The sequence below is a fragment of the Thunnus albacares genome, chromosome 8 (assembly GCF_914725855.1).
Source record: "Thunnus albacares chromosome 8, fThuAlb1.1, whole genome shotgun sequence".
Classification (NCBI taxonomy): domain Eukaryota; kingdom Metazoa; phylum Chordata; class Actinopteri; order Scombriformes; family Scombridae; genus Thunnus; species Thunnus albacares.
Window position 1 is genome coordinate 10,854,411 of NC_058113.1, and position 19,843 is coordinate 10,874,253.

The window sequence follows — 19,843 nt, forward strand, 5'->3', positions numbered from 1 at the left end:
TACTTACCAGACATAAAATACTATAAGATAGAGATGGATGTATTTGTCTAAATGAAAATAGAAATAACTAACTATAGTACTATTAGAGTGTTCTGTTACCACATCAAGGAGCTAAAGTAGCTAGCCACAGCCCATAGCTGCCATTAGCTTAAGGCATTTTGTAGTAAAATGATAAATGTATGTTTTTCACATCAGCTTGTCTTTTAAATTCACAGTATAAGTACAAACAGAATAAATGATTAGAGGGATTACAAAGTAGAACATTTCCTATTGAATATTCACACAGAGAGAGGGACCCATTGAGTAAAAGCAGAAGTAAATAGATAAATGTACTAATTCAAATTTGCTTGTCTCCCAGACAATAGGCCACAGCACATTTAGGAACTTGAGGCATCTGAAAAAGAGCTCCCCGTCCATGAAAGGTAATGTTTGCATTGCAACAAGCTTACAGAACACCGTACATGAAAATGATCCCGTTGTACTGAAGACATGCACTCAGTCGTCAGCACCAAACTACAAATCAGTGTTCAGTCATCCATAACAGTATGCACTGAGTTAGAGATAGGCCACCAGTCTATCAAAGGCCTGACATAAACAGACAGCCTAACACATTCACACCTATGAGCAATTTAATGTTTTCATTTTACCTGACTTGCATGGCTTTGAACCACCATGCCACAGGAAACACATGTAGACACAAGCATGGAGAGATTACTAAGGGACCCAAGGGGCCACTAAGCAAGAGCCTCTGTTTGAGGTGACAAGTCTTGTTGTAAAGCTACAGAGTCATGAGTCAAAAGTAGAGATGTCCCAATATTTTTTTTATCATGATCCTTTAGTACTCACTGATACACAATCTAATCTGATGTTTATCTTTTTATATTTGTGCTAATTTTCCAGTAATAGGCCACAATAAGCCCACATTCAATTAGTAAAGAAAGTTACTTAATGATTCAGACATCCTCTGATCATTTCCTGTTGGAACAAAATAGTTTCAGTCAGCACCAGAGCTTTAGAGTTTAGAGTTTAACATGCACATTACCTGGGAAAAACACATAAAACCACAACGCCACAAACCACAAATGACGCAGGGCTGGTGGTTTACTGGTACATAGGCTGCTTACTGTACTTGGATGCCTATGCATATAGTTAACACAGAAATGTCCAAAATAACTAACATAATTTGCATGCTTCTAGTTTTCATCCTCAAAGGACAGGTACACAATTTTTCAAGTGTCTTAAAACAGTCAGGTGTCCATATGACCACTGAAAGAGGTTTTCCTCGCTGTAATAATTCCTCTTGTTCATACTTACTATTAAAAGATCCCCTTCAAATGCATTTTCAATGTAAGTGATGAGGGCCAAAATCCACACTGTGTTCACACAGTCATCTTGTGCAATTAAAAGTTTATCTGTAGCTTATATGAGACTTCAGCACTCTGAGTTAGTCTTATCAAGTTGATATCTGCCACATTTACAGTCTTTTTATCACACAATTCCCTCTTTGTGTTTCCTTGGACAATGTTTCCCTATTGAGCAGTGGAAGTGTAATAACAAAAAGAGGGACTTTGGCACTAAAAAGACTGTAAAGTTGAAAGAAATCTTCTCGATTTGACTCACCTCAGCAGGGTTTTTTGTTTGTTTTCAAATTCAACAAAAATTAAACTGCTGTTGGCTCAAATCCAGGTCCTTTAGGGTGGCTCAAGTGTAGGTCCTTTGCTTTAAGGCAACAGTGGCCTACTATCTACCCTCCATCAACCCTCCTTCAATCATATTCAATTGAAAAATCATTACAGTTAATTTTGAAGAAAAAGTAAAAAAAAAAGTTAGACAAAGATTTTGGAGGATTTTGTTTATTTGACATAGAGGTTAAGCTTGTAAAATGAATCCAATATAATATGTATTGATGTGAGTCGCATCGCTCTCTGGTGGCAGTGTTGTTCTTCTGCACTGCCAATCTAGATCTGCAATCTATCTGTTTCCCCTGTGAGCTCGATGACCTTCGGGATCGACTGTGTTGGTCTGACTTTAGAAAAACAGCAATGGCAGGGGTCGAGACTACACAACCTGCTCAGGTTGATATTTCCAAAACTAGCAGCGGTCCATCAGAAGGATATGACAAGAAATGTATTTTCTGCAAGATTGTAAACAATGAAATGGGCACGGAGCTTCTTCATTGTGTGAGAATATTGTCATAATTAAATAATATAGTGCCTAGCCAGCTAGCGTTAGCAAGTTGTTATTAACTCCTGTGTTTTCCAGTTATCTCAACACTGGCTTTGCGAAGATGATGCTAATGTTTGATTTTCGTTGAGACTGTCAAGTTTTAATTAATCTTTTCAGCTGTAAGGTGTGCCTCGTATTTTTCACTTCACATATTGTATATGCAATGAGGTTGTTGTACATACAGTATATGTACATTTTGTGTCCATCCCGTTCACGTATGTGCTAGCTGTGTCCTCTTTTACAAAGCTCAGACTTGTCTCGCTTTTTTTTTTACTCTGAAGGATCCTAAACACAGTCAGTTACATTTATTTTACTAATTAAAATCTCCTGAAACACTCACTCACTTGAGGGGCCAGTATGGAAATCACCACTGGGGAGAGGAGAAAGAGCAGCAAACTGCAAAAACATAGTTAAAAATGAAGTTGTACTGAAGTGAACAGTATAGTGTAGTCCAAGTATAAATTTATGTTTAATTTCCACTGCAGGATGAGGACATCTCATGTTTCAGAGACATCAAACCTGGAGCTCCACACCATTACCTGGTTGTCCCAACCAAACATGTTGGAAATTGTAAATCTCTCAGCAAAGAACACGTGCCTTTGGGTAAAGTGAACATTACAAGCTTTATTACTGATACCTGTGGAAAAGCTCACACTTTGTGGTAGTTTTTAAGCTACTGCATGTTACTGTCAGCTAATGCATTGCTAACTCATCCTGTGGACTTGAACTTGTATTTTTTTGTCAACTATACAGAAATGACATAAGGTACAGTGGCTGCTATTTTGTGTTAATATGTTAGAATTAAAATTGTTACTCTTTATATGAAAAACGTCTTATTTTTAAATGGCAGTTTGCATTATGCTCAAAAAGTATTTTTTATGTTTTTGTTGTCATACCCAGTGAAGCGCATGGTCGAGACAGGGAAGGAGACCCTGCAGAAAAACAACATAACAGATCTCAGTGATGTCAGGTGGGCTACACAGTGGTACACACTCTTCACTCTACTAGTTAATCTCATGAATGTAGGTGCTACAGCAAGGTGAACATCCCCAAACATTTTCAATTAAGCAGGTCAAAGGTCAGTTCAGGTTGCGGTTGACAAATAGTAACTGTTTTGAGGTGAACTGTCCCTTAAATAACAATCAGTGCCAATAATCAACACTATGCCTAGAAGAACAAACAACCCACAGTGATACCAGGCACTGATGAACATTATCCCTGTCAGTAGTACTTAATCTGATGGAAATCTTATAAACTGCTTTCTAATTGTTAATGATTATTTAACTCTGGTAACATATGTGTTGTTTTGTTGATATAACAGTTGACTGATAAACATCCTTGCTGTAAACTCATCATATCTTAAAAGAGTGAGCCGGTGTGCAGTAAAGCCTTTTCCTTTGCCTGCAGGTTCGGTTTCCATTGGCCCCCATTCTGTTCTGTCACACACCTACACCTTCATGTCCTGGCACCTGCCAGTCAGATGAGCTTCATGTCCCGCCTCTTCTACAGACTCAACTCCTATTGGTTTATCACAGTAAGCCTCCTCTCCGCAATTTACACTGTGTTCCAGTAAAATTGTAATTGTACATGTGAGAATCAGTAAGGATGAATTTATTGGTTCTCAATCCCAAAATCTTGTACCATCAGGGAGACAAAAAAAGTCAAAGACTTACTATTTTAAAATGAAGGTGCAGAAAATGCATCTTTCTCCTCATCATAAATTGTCATAAATTTATTGCAGTGTGTTCAGTTTCTCTACACAAGTATATAAAACATATAGTAATAATGTTTTGGTTTATATTTCATATTAAAATGCACAAGGGAATGCAGTGTGAAAGCCAGTGTTGTTAACCTGGAAGACAGTGTGCTGCATATCCACATAATCAACACATCATCACAGATTAGTTTGGTAATTCTCTCAGTGACACTAAACCAGTGCTTCCACCATACTTAAGTGTATCCAGTTGAAATTTGAAGGTCAAGCAGCAGCAGTGCTATCAGTCTGATTTCTGTTCTGTCCACATGTGCTAATGTTTTGCAGGCAGATCAGCTGATTGAGCTTCTCAACTCTAAAGCAGAGACTAACTGATCGCGTGCTGTGGATCCACTACTTTCAACTTTGATGAGGTGACTAAAACATCCATGGTTCCATCTCCTTGCAGATGCCATGTTGGATGGTACACACTCATATAAAGTTGCTGTCTGTTTGCCAATCGCACTATTTTAAACCTGTGAAATATTTGTAATGAAACAACACTAGATGTTTTTTCAGACATGAAGTAAAAGCTTGAATGAAGCCAAATTGTGTCTCTTGCAACTGTACTTGAGCCGTGTCATAGAAAGGTTCTAAGATCACAAGTCAACAGTTTTTAATGTTTTTACAGAAAAAGTGAATTTAATCCGCATTAGTTCTCCACAATAAAAACGTTAATTTACTTTATGGACCAAGTGTCATACAGTGCCATTCAGATCTCTTGACTGATTGATGACTGTATGACTTAGTATTTCCATCATTTTACAATCAACAATGCCTATAAGATTGACAGGCTGTTTGATTTCCTGACATGCAGCACTGCTTTAGTGCTTTGCAGATCTGATTGTATGCATGTAACAAAAGGAACTTTAATTAAAGAGGTATAAGAAAATACATTTGTATAATTCCTATGCTGACATGATTACCTCATCTACGTTGAATCTTTACTGATGGGCATTTTGCAGTGTAGCTGACGTGGGTCAAAGCACTGAGTCACATCCTCATTAACTATTAACAAGGCTTATTCATAGTGGAAGCAACTGAGTAATCTGCTGACACTGAAAGTTAAGTATGCAGGGTATTGATACATGCCTATCTCATATTTGATTTGATCTACTGTCTAAAACTCAATAAAAAATAACTGGATGGTGCGTGAAGCAGGTACTTACTATATATTGATGGAATGTAAAGATGGGAAATCATACTGTATCTGTTGTATAAAAGTGTTTGCACTGTAAGAAATGTTAATTCAGAATAAATAATATATTGCTGCTATGATTTTCTCAGCTATGTGGACTTACCAGTATCATTTTACACACACTCTCTCTCTCAGTCATTAGTTTAACTACACCAGTTGGTGCTTACAGTTAAGAAAGCATCTGCAGTAACACAATAACAGACAGGATGCTGACTCTTCTCTTTCTTTTTTATTCAAGCATAAACATCCATAATACCATCAACAATACTTGTTAATATATCAATCTACTTGTGCTGATGTTTAAGTGGGTCAGTAGTTTACCTTGCCATTACAGAAGCAGCAAATGCTCTCTCTCACACATATATAAAGCAACATTTTTAGTTTATTGTACTCCTATCTCAGTGTCTTTCAGGTACAACCAAGTTCAAACTCTAATGATGTTACCTAAATTACAAAGCACACATGTAATAAATACATGCGCCGAAACATCCAAGCCACGTCGGATCAAGTTCATCCTATAGCACCATATTGTCTGTCACAGGCAGCCTCATGTTCTCTTTGGCTGTGGTTCAGTCTCATTTCAGCGGCTCACTTCTCTACTTTCCCTACATTGAAAAGCTGGTAGGGACATATGGAAAAAGGGTTTGCTCAGAAGAGAACAATAGGGTCGTAATAATGTATATACATGAACATTTTTCAAGCAACCAAATCACTACAGAAAACACTGCAATGGAGGTGGGCAATATTAGATTGAACCCCACCTATGCATGATATCTGCTGTATCCCTGCAGTTCAATTTCAACTTGTGACCACCACTACTATTTTTTGATGAAGTTTAGCATATCTGCCATATTTCATCACTTGAAATATGATTCTATTGATGAAGCTGCATTTTAGTTTCACATGATCTGGCCTATTTAGAGCACTAAATGTGTTTTGAGAACTCGCATATCAACATGCTGATGATGGCCAGACCTCTTATTGCTGAGAAATGGTGCTAATTGGAAATTCTCCTGATATGACCCATATTTGTAACAGTGTTTTTAATTGTGACTAACCTACTTCACTCCATTTCTTTCTGATTTTTTACATTATTTTATCTCCCTCCTGCACTCTGGGCTGTAGATATTTCTTCAATTTGTTTTTAGCATAAAGAAAAAATGCACTTGTACGCCTACTGTACTTTCCTCAGAGCGGAGGTCTGAATTATCTGCCACTGTGGCTTTTACATGCATGAGCAAAATAAAAGCTTATTCTGCTTAACAAAGGTGTCATTAAGTGAGTAAAGCAAAATTAGCGGAGTGTAATCCCCATGCTATCTGTTCACTATAGTGAGCACTGCTGTGCTGTTGCTCAATGCAGGCCTCTGCATGTGCTGCATGCCACATGAATTGAGGGATAACCACTTGTCCAAGTTTCTGGTCACTGCAACAAAGTGATCAGCACATGATCATCCTTCCCCTGCCACAGCATCTCCCCCTCAAAGTCAACCAGCCTCTGCTTTCGCGCTCGGAGAAGAATCCCCACCAGTTTATTAGAGATGGTCACATAATGCTCAAACAGTTTCCCAAATTCTACTGTGATCACTTTCCCATCGCTGCTGCTTCCGGCCCCACCTTTGTCTCTTTGCACTCCGATGTTCCTTATCACCTCGCACAGCTCCTGAACCTCCCTGCTGATGTGTGTGTGAGCATCCTTTCCCCGCTGCTCCGTCATGGAGCCCTGCAGAGGCCTTCCATAGTCATCCTGCCCCTTCTGAGGGACTACTACGTTGGGCCTGGTGTCATGACTGAAGGGGTTGTGCTTCTGGTATTCCTGGTGCTCACTGGACCACTTCTGCCAGTTATCCTTCATGCCTTTTACAGAAATGATGCACACCGCAGTGTCGTCGCTGAGCTGAGCAGGAGTGGGAGCAGGAGCAGGAGCAGGGACGTTATTTTCAGTTTCCATGATGGTTTCGCTCTGGCTGTTTGTTCCAATCACTGGCTCTGTTGAGGAAAGATAACAAAGCTGTAATTGGTAGATTATACCCTCAGAAACCGTTTTGTACTCACTGCATAATAAACCTTTACTGCTTTTGATTTACTTTGTTATTTAAAAACAACTGCCTGAATGATCTGAATAGTTGAGTAGATTTTGAGCTAAATTACTTTTGTCATTATTGTAATGTTGTTATGTATTTGATATGTTCTTGAGATTGAGCTGTATAGATCTCTATATGTATCTGTGGTAAATAATGACTGAGAGTTCAATGATGACCAGCAGTTGTAACCCACAGTCCAAACAACAAACTCTATTGATTAAAACTAAATAAAAGCTATATTATTATTATTCTACAAATGAGTAATTCATCCAAACTACAGTAGAGGGACTGGACATCCTTCTTTGTAAAGTAAGTCTAACCTGTCAGAGATTTGTCAGTAAACAGTTGTCAAACATGATCCAACTTACATGACAACCTCTGGTTCGGTGGTCACTTCACTTGCAGTAATGCTTCATTGTAGCCGAATGAACAAAGTATCCTGTGATACCGAGAACAAATTCAGAATACGGCAACACTGCTGACAGCAACAAGAGTATGGATGCTTTCTGTCCCGACTGAGGCGAAACCAGTCTGATTGACATCTGTCTCGGCCAGTAGGCTGTAAGAGGACAGCCAATCACAGTCAAGAGAAGGTGGACATGACAAGGTGTCTCTGAAGTAAAGCAGATTACAGATAGCAGAGGAGAGAGGAGTTTATCCACACGCAAATACAGAATAGTAATCTATCGATGACAAATAGTTGCTAATACATGACATATTAATTAATACACTAAACAAACTACAAACATCGACAACGTAACCAACGATATTAAAATTCTCAAAATAACAGCCACTTGTGTGAACACTTGTATAAAAAGGGCACATAAAAACCAAAACATTGCACAATTAAATTTCAGGTAATTTACTATATTAAACTGGAGGAGAAATACCTCATTCTTCTGCCATTTATGGTGATTTGTCCTCGCAAGCGGAACTTGTCTCAGTTTCACAGCCCGGTTTCTAGCCGGACGTGTTTTGAATCTGCAACAAACATGGCGACTTCCAAAAATCGATCATGCCTCAAGTATTTATTTCATCTTGCCCAAGATAATCTGGACTTCAGGTTACCGGTAACCTTTCACAGACTGCTCTAAATTCTGTGTAGCTCTTTTTGTGAATGTTAGTGTGATTATTGCGAGGAAACTGATGAACTCTGCATGTTACATCCAAGCTCATGTTGGTGTGCTGTGTTAGCTGAATGCTAAGTCGAGCTGTGGAGAGAAACTGGTTGTCATAACTGTTAGTGTAGTGGTGGTATTTAATGTGGGCGTTGTTTTACTATAATAATCTCACATTAACACATTTCTCTATCGGACTCCCTTCTGTAAATGGTATTTACACCGTGATAAACTGGTAGTGCAAAGTAACATTAAAGGACCAGTATGTAGGATTTAGTGGCATCTAGTGGTGAAGTTGTAGATTGCAACCAGAGACTGCAGAAAAATAATGGACGTAACCACCGTGACATCACTCACTGGTTTGTGGACTTGCATTTTGAAGCCTCAAGTTTGGGATTTTGACTGTCGCCATCTTGGATTTTTGGAGCCAGAAGTGATGAGAAATGACAATATTTGACGAGATGGTGGAGCTGACCCTAACGCTAGCTGCTAGCTTGGTTAGCACGGTGCATGTACAGTCTATGGTTAACTGTGATAATGCTAATCCTAATTTTCACTCGCAAAAAACAGGCTTAAACCATTAACATAAAATATACTTACTGGAAAAACTGAGCAGCCGAGTCCTTAGAGGGTATTTTAGTAAAGACCAAATGCTTAACAAGACCCTTTTAGGTGACCAAAATGTTACAATTAACTTTCATTAACTGACAACACACTGAAATAGCGACCTCTGCGGCTACGCCTATGCTCTGTGAATCTGGGGTTATGTTACCTAACCAACGTTATCGCCATGGTAGCGACCTCTCAATCACAATGTAGCCATGCTCTAAAGCGCACCCCGCTTTATCATCAAATTTAAATTAAACTGGACCATAATTTACAAAATGAACATCATGCTGTATTGAGGAAGACTTGAAACTAGCGATTGAGAGCACAAACTAATTTGGAAACTGTTCACTGGTGTAATAAATTAAGTGAGAAGTATGGTTATTTTCTCATAGACAGGAGTCGCCCCCTGCTGGCTGTTGGAGAGAATACAGGTTTAAGGCACTTCTGCATTGACTTCACTTTTCAGACCTGTAACTACCAGCTTGATTGCAACCCACTGACAACCCGTCCCCCTCCCTTCCAAGCATGTAGGAGAACCTAAAGTGGCAGCTAAACTTGTGAAAAACACAAAAGGCCCTTTTAGAGCCAGTGTTTAATTTGTCTGTTCTGGGCTACTGTAGAAACGTGGAGGTGCAACATGGCGGTCTGTGGAGGTTTGGAGTTTGAAAGACGTGGTTGTATACCAGGCAGGGAGTTGTTCATCTTGTTCTCTGCTGCATTAATTTTGACTATTCTTTCTTTTAGTGCTGCAACTAACGATTATTTTCATTACTGTTGGTTTATCAAATAATTAAGTAGTTGTTTGGTCTGTAAAATAGTGAAAATGAAAGAAAATAAATACTGTAGATCATTTATTAATCCCAAAATTAAAATGTTACAGCAGCCAACAATGGGGTAAAAAAGGTAAAAGAAGCAAATGCAATTAAAGGCTCAATTATAGACAGTAACTAAATAAACTAACTCAAATATAAATGAAAATTAATAGAACAGAAAGAATATAATGGTCAGGTGGATATTGCTATGGTAGTAAGGTGCATGATTGTCCATGGATGTCAATATTGAGTGTACTAAATATTGATAAATGGTGAAAAATGTTAATCATTTTTTCAAAGCACATGGTGACATCATCATATGTCTTTTTTCCCCCGACTGACAGCCCACAACCCAAAGATATTCAATTCACTATCACAGAAGACTTAAGAAACAAGAAAATATTCACATTTGAGAAGTTGGAATCAGAGAATTGGAAAATTTTTTTTTATTAAAAGATGACTCAAAATGATGAATCGATGATCAAAATAATTGGCTTTTAATTTTCTGGCAATTGACTAATCAATTAATCGACAAATCATTGAAGCTCTACTTTCTTTATCTTGCGTCAAGTGTAAAGCACATGTCAGTGAAACCTGTGAAATCTGTATTTGTTGTTTCTGCTCTCATTCTTCCAGGAGATTAAGGCTCTGCTGGCTCTCAGAGGAAAACCCTTCTGTCCTGGGGAGAACTTCAAAGAAAAGGTTTCCAATCCTAACATAAGTTGTACCTGTATATCAGAAAGTGTCTGTCATTTAGATTTCTTTTTCCCACAGTCACATCCCTTCTCATCACTTTTTCTCCCTAGTCTCCTTTCTGGTGTCTGGATGGTTTGTCTGAAGAGGATGTCCGTGGCATCATGGCCAGATCTGTTTGTGCAAAGTAAGTGTTTTAACTTTGTGGGAAGGAAAGCGATGACTCAGGATGAACTTATATCTCCTTTTATATGCTGATCATGCTGCACAAATTGCATTTTGGGATATAAACACCCTCACAGTCTTGTCCTGATTTATGAGCTCTTGTGAATGTTCAAACTGTACACACTTAAATTCCATTGATCATCCAATATGGGGCCTTGTCAGTATTTTCTGTATTACAGTGGCTGTGATGTAGGTGTTGTTCATGCTGCATTATTCTTCCAGGTCTGCTTTTGAACTATGGGGCCACGGACAAACACACAGCGAGCTCAGAACATCCCTCTTGAACTACCCATCAGAGAACATGGTTGGTGATGCTGCCATCATATTGAACAGACCAGTCTTTACTATTTTACTCAAACTCGCTGATATATCACATGAAAACTATTGTGTTTACTTTCTGCTCACGCTCTTTCTCCACATTCCCTCACAGACACCGTTCATGCACAAAGATTCAACATACAGAATCAACGTGTACACCTTCAATAAAACTCTGGAGTTTGCGGACAGAATCAAAAAAATTGATGTGAGTATAAAGATATGTTTGTGTTCACTGTACTTCCATCTTTTTTATTTGCCTGTGTATATGTTGAAAATATCATGTTGCGTGTTTTATCACCAGGCTATGGAGTATCTTCCGTTTGAGGGCACAGTGAGCCTTAAGAGCCCTCAGCACATCTTCTGTCTGCTGGAAGATTATGGCACTGACCCCAACAACATCCCAGAGCATCCAGATTACATCTATTTTGGCCGATGGGTGAGAGACGTTTGACTGCAAATGAGAGTACAGTGTTTACGTATAGTATAATGGTAATAAAAAATCCGTCAGAGTAATAAATTCATTTAAGAGATGTTTCTTTTACAGCGGAAAAATGTACAAAGAAACTTAACAAATCTCTGCCGTCCATCTGTATGCCCAAAACGTTCTTTAATTTGTGAAAACCTTCTGTAACAACACTTTTCATCTGTGTACACTGATCCTGCACCAGGTGGCAGATGGACAGCGTGAACTGATTCGCTCCCACAGTGTGAAGAACAGACACTTCATAGGAAACACCAGTATGGATGCAGGCCTTTCATTCATCATGGCCAACCACGCTAGAGTCAAAGAGAACGACGTCGTCTTTGACCCGTTTGTCGGCACCGGTGAGTTACGTCTAACTCTCTCTCACTCTCAAACACACAAACACACACAGAGACGGACACACACTTGGGGAAAAGTACATCAGGAGATGCTTTTAAGTAGTTTGTCTATTGATCTGTTTTAGGGAGCCTGTTGGTTGCGTGTTCTCATTTTGGAGCCTATGTCTGTGGAACAGATATTGATTACAACACTATTCACGGCAAAGGTACGTTTTGTCTACACGGCTCTTCATCTGTAATCTCTTAATATTTTATATGGCTTTATTTCACTGCTTAAATTGCATTTTAATTCAAGCTTGCAAATATTCCTCCAGGTCATTTCAGTGTTCAGGGACAGGACAGTTAAAGTGTCCTAAAAGTAACCTTTTTCTTCCAGGTAGATCAAGCCGTAAAAACCAGAAGTGGCGAGGACCTGATGAGAACATCAGAGCCAACCTGCGGCAGTATGGAACAGAGAAGATGTACTTGGATGTGATGGTATCTGATGCATCCAAGCCTGTGTGGAGGGACACTGCTCTGTTTGATGCCATCATCACTGATCGTAAGCCCTGAGTTCATTCTTAGTCAGACCACTGCTGAGTATGAAAATATGTGATTCATGCTGAAAGTCTTGGTGTAATCCTACTGTTTATTGTCTTTTAAGATGGGGGTCTCTTGAGTTCCTCTCATAACAGGTTAAACTCTGTCTTTTTTTTCTTGTTTGTGATTCCTGCGTGGCCCTTTTGATGTCAGCCCCATATGGTATCCGTGAGTCCACAAGGAGAACAGGCTCCCACAAAGACAATAATAAAACCCCTGATGGCATGTAAGGTCACATGATACTCTACCAACACCTACACCAACACTTTAGACCTTTCATAGGCCATGATTTTACTTCAAAAAGGTTTATTCTCAGTAACGTTTCCCTATTGAATGCAGCAGGTGAATGCAAAAAAACCTGGATCAATTAAAATCTTTAAACATGTCTAAACCTGTTCAATTTTATTCTTCTGTCCAGCTATGCAGAGTCTCATGTCCCTGTCTCACAGTCGTACCACCTGAGCGACATCTTCACAGACCTGTTGAACTTCTCTGCCCATCACCTGTCCATAGGTGGGAGGCTGGTCTACTGGCTGCCCATCTACAGGCCAGAGTGAGTATACAGACTTATGGTATCACCAGTCAAAAACATGAAGTGCTTCAGAATAATGCACTCATCATTTTCTGTAGTTTTCTTCTGGACTGTTTAAATTTGCTTGCTTCAAGAGAAAATGTAGCCTCTCACAGTAATCATCCAGGCCTATTAAAGCAAACTGATTTCTGTCACCATCATTTGAACAGTCAAAGTGGGCCTGTGTCAAAGTATTGATTTATATGATATGATTTGATATTGATACTAGATTTAAAGGGGACTTGATGTTTACAGGCCATAGAAATGGTACTTTTTCTCCAAATCATAATGTATCAATAGGGGGCAGGCTTATACCAAGAACCAAAACTGCAAACTTGTTGTGAACATATCCCATAAAATGTATCTATTGTTGGCCTAATTAATTCCATAAATAATCAAACAACATGAAGCAAACAAGGATCTTAATGAAAAAATGTTTAAATGTTCAAAAAATCTAATTACTACTACTGTAATTAATTGGCTATGTAAAACTGTTAGAGGAAATGTAAACATGACACAAACAGTAGTGAATAACTGTTAATGACCAGTCTTGACTAATTAGTGGGTTGCTACATGCTTTATGGACTCCTGGTGTGTATTAGCAGCTCTTTCAGTTTGAGTCCAGTCGACTGGCACACAGAGAATGTTCCGCCACACTTTCCCACTTGTGTTTTCTACCTTCCGGGGTTTCCCTTTAGCTCCCTCCCATTCCCGCTCCTATAAAAGACTGTCCAGCGTTTGTAACCACCTGTGTGAATGACACAGGTTTATACAGAATAGTATACAGGTGTGTTGAGGTTTTCCTGCTCACAGTAAACCACAACTGACAGTGGTGAGCTCCTTTTATAATCTGGCCCTATAAGTCAGAAGCCCTGAAACAGAGTTGTGCATTGTTAAATGTTCTGTGCATTAGCAGAAACTGAAGTGCTGACTGGAAGTGCAGGTGTTTGACTGTAAAGGTGTGAACCACAACACACAGTAGCAGCAATGGACGGTTGGGGAAGAAAACCCCTGCAGGGCTTGGACTCCTTCTGGTCACTGATTATAAGACCAAGAAAGAGATGAGATAATCATGAATCCTCTGAGTTCTAGTGTGAGTGTATGTGTGTATGAGAGAGAAAGAGCACATGCACAAACCTGTGGACCTTTGTTTATGTCCCTGTGCGTTTGTGTGCGTATGCATGAATGTGTGTGGTCTTGTGTATGAGCACATGCATACATGTGTGTCATCATGTTCACACATTTGTCTTTGCTACTCATCTACCGGTGCTTGACTCTGTGCCTGTCAGAGCACCGTGCCAAAATAAACGTCTGAGGCCAGGCAAGTCAGAGACGTGAACTATCTGTCTCTGTGGTCTACATGCTGACCTGTGTGTGTGTGTGTGTGTGTGTGTGTGTGTGTGTGTGTGTGTGTGTGTGTGTGTGTGTTTTTGTGCACAATCGCATGTGCGTTTTTGAATGTGTGTGTCCGTGTGTGTGTGTAAGCCCAGACGTAGCCTGTCTCCTGGGCCTAATCTGGGGCTCTACAGGGGAGATATCGGGTTTCTGTCACCCCCACATATGTGTGTATCTGCGGCCATGGCTGTGATAGAAACAGTGGGGATTGTGTGCGTCTGCCTGTTTCATGAGAACGGGGAGGCTATGTGTGTGTGTGTGTGTGTGTGTGTGTGTGATGACAGGTGACACAAAGTCCTGTCAGCAAGGGACGGCGTCTAGACCAGGTCAGACCCCTTGAACTCTCTTCCCTTTCTCCTCTAAAAAAAAAAAATAATAAATGAAGAAAAAGAATCAAGACAGATGACTGAATATCAGTCATCACAGCATTAAAGTGACCTAATTACAACATAAACAAGTGAAGCAAAGAAATGAAGTGGCTGTATTGTCCGAAGTAAGGCGATACTTGTGTCATTGATAGAGTATGAATGAGCCATGTTTTCTTTCCAAGTGTCTGGACATTTTGGCAAATCTCTCATTTAGTGGCACTTTTACTGCGGGTCACGGTCTGAAATTAAGAGTGTACATATATTAGGCTGAGGTTTAAATATTATGGGACAGATAAAATAATTTATTTTGTCTTTTATGCATTTTAAATAGCTTTTTTGTTTAAATTAATGTATTGAAATGTATAATCTCGTGTCCTAGTGTGATAATCGCCAAGCTGTTTTACGAAGTATCATATGAAATAATGAGATTTCTAGATCTAGATCTTTCTGAGATTTTCTTCTTAGTTCCTAGCTAAACAAAACAAAAATGTAAACTCATCCTCATGGTTAAAAAGAAAAATATAGTTTCAACTAGAGTGATACAGAAAGAGCTTGTGAGAAGTAGCGTTTTGTGTGAAAGTACCCTTTACGAAGGCGAAATGGAAAAAGAAGCTCCGAAGGCGGAGGACATCCCCTGTCTCCGCTTAGAAGTTTACACCAGCTCAACAGGTCCGGTTCTCCTCTAACTCTCCACCTGATTGGCAGGAGGGAATTATCGCCTGGCTGCATCGCCGCTAGTCACCGTGACGACCAAACATCCCGTGGCTGCAGAGGCCCACATGCAGCCATGGCAACGGGGCAGACAAACAGTGACGTGCAAATCTGGCTTTGACTCGGGACTGTTGCTACTGTGATGGTGGTTAGGAGAAAGTGCCACTGACACAAATATGCAAACACATACTGTACATCATCTGCTGTTAATAGGCCCTAACCTGGCCTGGCTGGCGATGACAGAGTCTGCAGTCGACCTGTCAGGTCAGAGTCACTTTTTCCACCTTCATCTTTGTGCAAAATGAGCTACCTCCAGACATGGTTACACTACATTGATCGAATAGTGTTTGATTGGTGAAAGAGAAACAGAAAGAAGCATTGATGGAGTGAGTGGTACAGAGAGTTAGGTTGACAGCCTCGTCCAGATGAATTAAACTTGTCTGCCTGGCCTTCTGTCTCTTTCTGCTCTTTCCGTTTAGAGACCGATTAATTACTATGCATGTCCTTCCCAGGTACTGTGAGGAGATGGTTCCCCTTCATCCATGTCTCCGGCTCATCAGCAACTGTGAACAGACTCTCTCCAGCCACACGTCACGACGCCTGATCACTATGGAGAAGATCAAGGAGCCAGAGGTGTGTGCTGAAGTCTGAGTGTGTTTGAATTAGATCTGAAACAAAGTTTAGGAACAGAAAATTAATTGGCAACTATCGATTCATCATTTCAGTCAGTTTCTCCCATGTGAGGACTTTTCTTTGTCATATGTTAGTAAATAGAATATTTTTGAACAGGCTTGGTTTTGGAATGTTGCTCAGATAAAACAAGCAATTTGGGAAATTATAATAAACATTTTCATTATTTTCAGACATTTTATACACAAAATGATTGAGAAAATAATCAGCAGGTTAAACCATAATAAAAAAAAAAGTTTGAGGCCACAAAGGTTTGAGCATGTGTGGAAATGCATTTGCATGCATACTTGATTTTTGTCATGTGCCTCATTAACAAACGCTGCATTTCCTAATTTCTTTTTACAAAACATTTACTCAGATTGTTGTATGGTTAATGTGCAGAGAAAAAAGTTATTTTATGAGATTTAAAACATTCATTTTTCTTCTGATGTGTGTCTGACTGTTCAGTTTACCATATAATCAAATTTTATTTGTCCTTTGATTGGAAGCATGATTTCCTGAATATATTGTTTTCAGTTACAGTATGTATTGTGGTTACATTGTTCTAGATGACATGAACGTGTCTGCACAGTATCAACCTGAAGTGTGCTGCAGAATTTGTTTACTATTTTTATATGTGTGAGCATGACCAGCAAAACAGATATGAGTTTATGTAAAATGAGAGCATGTGTTTGCATGTTCTTTCATGTTTTTTTATGTGTAGTTCATAGACTTATAAAAGTGTATATGTAACCACATAAGTATATGTCATGTCCGTGTATGTAGGGTGTGTGTATGTGTGTGTTTTTTTATATGTCATCCCAGTGGAAGTGATGGTGTCTCTCTGTCTGTCTGGGGTAAATCCTCACCATCTGGCTGTGATTGGCTCATTTCTTTTATACTGGAACCCTAAATGGCTTAATCACACATCGTATGAAAACAATCCATCTTTGGATCTGACATCCATTCCACTTCAAAACCGCAAATTGCTCCCATAAAGGGCCCTGTATGACACGCACAAGCAAACACACAGTTGTTTGATCTTATCTGACTGGTATCTATCTCAGGTCGCAGAGTTTTTCCTTTCCAAATAGGCCTCAATCCGCCCCTACCTCCACTCGTTCACCAGGGTTCACAGCTTGGTGTGTGTATATGACTGCTTGTGTGCTTATGATACATGTGCTTGTGTCTACACCATTTCGGTGTTTTGATGATAAAGGGGCCGGTCTAATTGCTGTAAACGTTTCCTGTTAAACTAGTATACCTCTCTCATTTATAGGGTGTGACATAATGTACTTGGCGGCCATAAACTACTTGTTATTTGCCTCATTTAACACTAAATGTACATAACCCTCCATCTGTATGGTTGTTGGCAAAGGTCGAGTGGTTATTTCCACTGTTCTCAGTTGTTTGTAGTTTTGTCTCTTCATCCTTATTAATTGTAAGGTCATGGTCAGGTTGTCAGCCTTGTTACCCGGAGTTTTCCCTCCGAGTGGAAACTGTTTCCAGGTTGCTTGGCAGCATCAGCAAGCAAAAGAGAGGTGTTGCTGACAAATTACAGGCCCCAGCATTGGAGTCATCACTTTCGACTCAGCTCACCTCATTATTCCTCTTCCCAGCATCTCTCTTCCTCCCTTTCATCCCTCAACTGACCAGCGACTACCTTACAGCCAAGACAAACTGTTTAACTGTAGAGATTCATAACAGTTCATATACATTGCTAAAATACAAGAGCACAGTCCTGTTCCTACATGCAAACATGGAAAAAGTATGCAAACCTTGTGATACCAGTTTGGGCTGACCTGCTGTGGATGTTGCTTCACTGACTGGAAATGGGAGATAAAAAGAGCTGTTTCCATTTTTACATCTAATTGACCTTTATATTAATGTAGTAATATCAATTTTTTAGTGTCAACACCTAGCATAACTTGCAGCTCCCTTTTATGTAGGTTTATTTGTATTTATTTGCATTTTTTTCATTACTTTCTTTGCTGTAAACAAAGTGTAAATTTGAATAACAAGATGTGTCAGGATAAAGTCTTAATTTTTTACCATTTAAACAGTGGAGGGACAAAAATGCATGTATTCTAGTTTGAATATATTAGCAAAGCAACCAGCTGTAAAGTATAATGTCGCTAAATGCTGAATGAAATTGTTTCTTTTTGTTTTAACTCATTGGGGAAACGCTTAATCATGTTAAACAGTTAATCATGTTAAACATGTTTAGCAATGTAACCTCTAAATTTGTCTCTCCGCAGGAGTCAGACAGCCTGGCTCATCTAGCAGACTCACGCTTCAGCCCCTACCAGGGACACAACGCCTTCAGAGAGAAGTATTTCAGTGGACAAAATAAGAGGATTGGCAAAGACAACAAATCTGATGTCAATGGAGAGTGAACGAATCAATGCCCTAAGATGAAGATCAGTGGATGTCTCCTGAAAGCCTCAATAAAATAGAGAAAACATATGACCGGCCAGACCATGTCCGGACATGGTCAGTGGACTCAAAAGGAACTGATAGTTAATTTTTTAAAAATCTTTAACACAATTTTAAGTGTCATTTTTTTATGCCTGTTGCCATTGTTTTGCAAATAAATGTGTAAGATGCTAGTGCCTTCTCCTGAGTGGTGACCATTAAATCTGTCTGAAGTCACAGAATTGACTACCTGCATGTTAAGTGTAGCGCTTATTTATATTTCATAAAAGCACTTTTACATGTGCTCATGCTCCCCCCAAACTTGGTTCAAGATATAAAAATTCTGCTTTGAATAGTTTGCATCTGATGTTTTTCCTTTTTTTTTTTCTTAAAATTACATCTAGTCCTTCCCCCTCATTGAAAAATCCAGAATCAATAATAATGCTAGCTAAATGTGCTAGCTTTTGTATAGCAATTGGATACTAAGTGTGTCCTATTTCACTAAAAAGTCTATTTTCAGTGTATGTGCTTTGCAGGCTTCAAGTTTCCACATCACACTTGGTCATGATTGGCTCCAAACTAGTTGTGATGTCACAAAACAATCTTGTAGGTACACGTCTTAAACCCAGATTTAAGGTGAGCACAGAGAAAGTTCCCCCCTTCAGCACATAAATAATTTCTAATGTCAAACTCTGCACAAACATCATTCTGCACAGTGAAGCTCAAACATCCAACCGAAGGAAAAATAAGCAAAAAAAATTTACACTCCCTCCTATTTACTAAAAGATAATAGCAATACAACAGTGCCTTTAATGTACTTCGTGTAACTAAAGGCTTTATTGTACAGGCTGACATCTGTATTTATTGATTTAATTGATAGGAGGATACTATTCAGCTTCAGTGTTTAAACACTCTGTGGTCTAAGACTACATTTAGAGCTATGGCGGTCCTGCTTTATTCAGACAAAGGGAGCATGTTTAGGCGAGAGAGGCCTCCCTGCGCAGGCAAGGGCCCAGATGCCAGGGCGTCCCCACCTTGCCACACACCACTACAGTTAGTCAGCAGCTTTTGTTGTTTTCCAACCACAGTTTACATGCAGCCTGACTCATTTTTCATCTCCTGAGAACGACGCAGCAGGCCTTTATGTACATTACCCCATCGCTCTGTTTATCAGTTGGGCCTCTGCCTTTCCACCACACTTCCCCGTTCGCTCAGCTTCCCAGGAAGAGAGTTTCAGGCACCATCACATGATACCCGGCTCACCATCGTTTGTGGTGC

General features: G+C 39.5%; 3 protein-coding genes across 4 annotated transcripts; 2 read left to right on the plus strand and 1 right to left on the minus strand.

Annotated features, from left to right (window-relative positions):
- Positions 1 to 1,997: 1,997 nt before the first annotated feature.
- hint3 (histidine triad nucleotide binding protein 3) lies at positions 1,998 to 5,254 on the plus strand. Its single transcript, XM_044359284.1, has 5 exons — positions 1,998 to 2,180; positions 2,712 to 2,829; positions 3,127 to 3,196; positions 3,634 to 3,760; positions 4,268 to 5,254. The coding sequence occupies exons 1-5, from the start codon at positions 2,043 to 2,045 to the stop codon at positions 4,313 to 4,315; spliced, it is 501 nt and encodes a 166-aa protein (XP_044215219.1). The 5' UTR covers positions 1,998 to 2,042; the 3' UTR covers positions 4,316 to 5,254.
- Positions 5,255 to 5,387: 133 nt separating this feature from the next.
- On the minus strand, positions 5,388 to 8,220 carry si:dkey-29b11.3 (actin-binding Rho-activating protein-like). Of its 2 annotated transcripts, XM_044359283.1 has the most exons (3): positions 8,151 to 8,220; positions 7,629 to 7,699; positions 5,388 to 7,165 (listed from the first exon to the last, which is right to left on the minus strand). In XM_044359283.1, the coding sequence occupies exon 3, from the start codon at positions 7,125 to 7,127 to the stop codon at positions 6,600 to 6,602; it is 528 nt and encodes a 175-aa protein (XP_044215218.1). In that variant the 5' UTR covers positions 7,128 to 7,165; positions 7,629 to 7,699; positions 8,151 to 8,220; the 3' UTR covers positions 5,388 to 6,599. The 2 variants fall into 2 exon arrangements, with proteins under 2 accessions (XP_044215218.1, XP_044215217.1); XM_044359282.1 differs by lacking the exon at positions 8,151 to 8,220 and having other exon boundaries at positions 7,629 to 8,125.
- trmt11 (tRNA methyltransferase 11 homolog) lies at positions 8,216 to 18,920 on the plus strand. Its single transcript, XM_044359281.1, has 13 exons — positions 8,216 to 8,330; positions 10,436 to 10,501; positions 10,606 to 10,679; positions 10,940 to 11,021; positions 11,148 to 11,240; positions 11,337 to 11,471; positions 11,704 to 11,860; positions 11,983 to 12,063; positions 12,234 to 12,398; positions 12,590 to 12,662; positions 12,855 to 12,989; positions 15,994 to 16,114; positions 18,409 to 18,920. Exons 1-13 carry the CDS (start codon positions 8,253 to 8,255, stop codon positions 18,544 to 18,546), a joined length of 1,398 nt encoding a protein of 465 aa, XP_044215216.1. The 5' UTR covers positions 8,216 to 8,252; the 3' UTR covers positions 18,547 to 18,920.
- Positions 18,921 to 19,843: the final 923 nt, after the last annotated feature.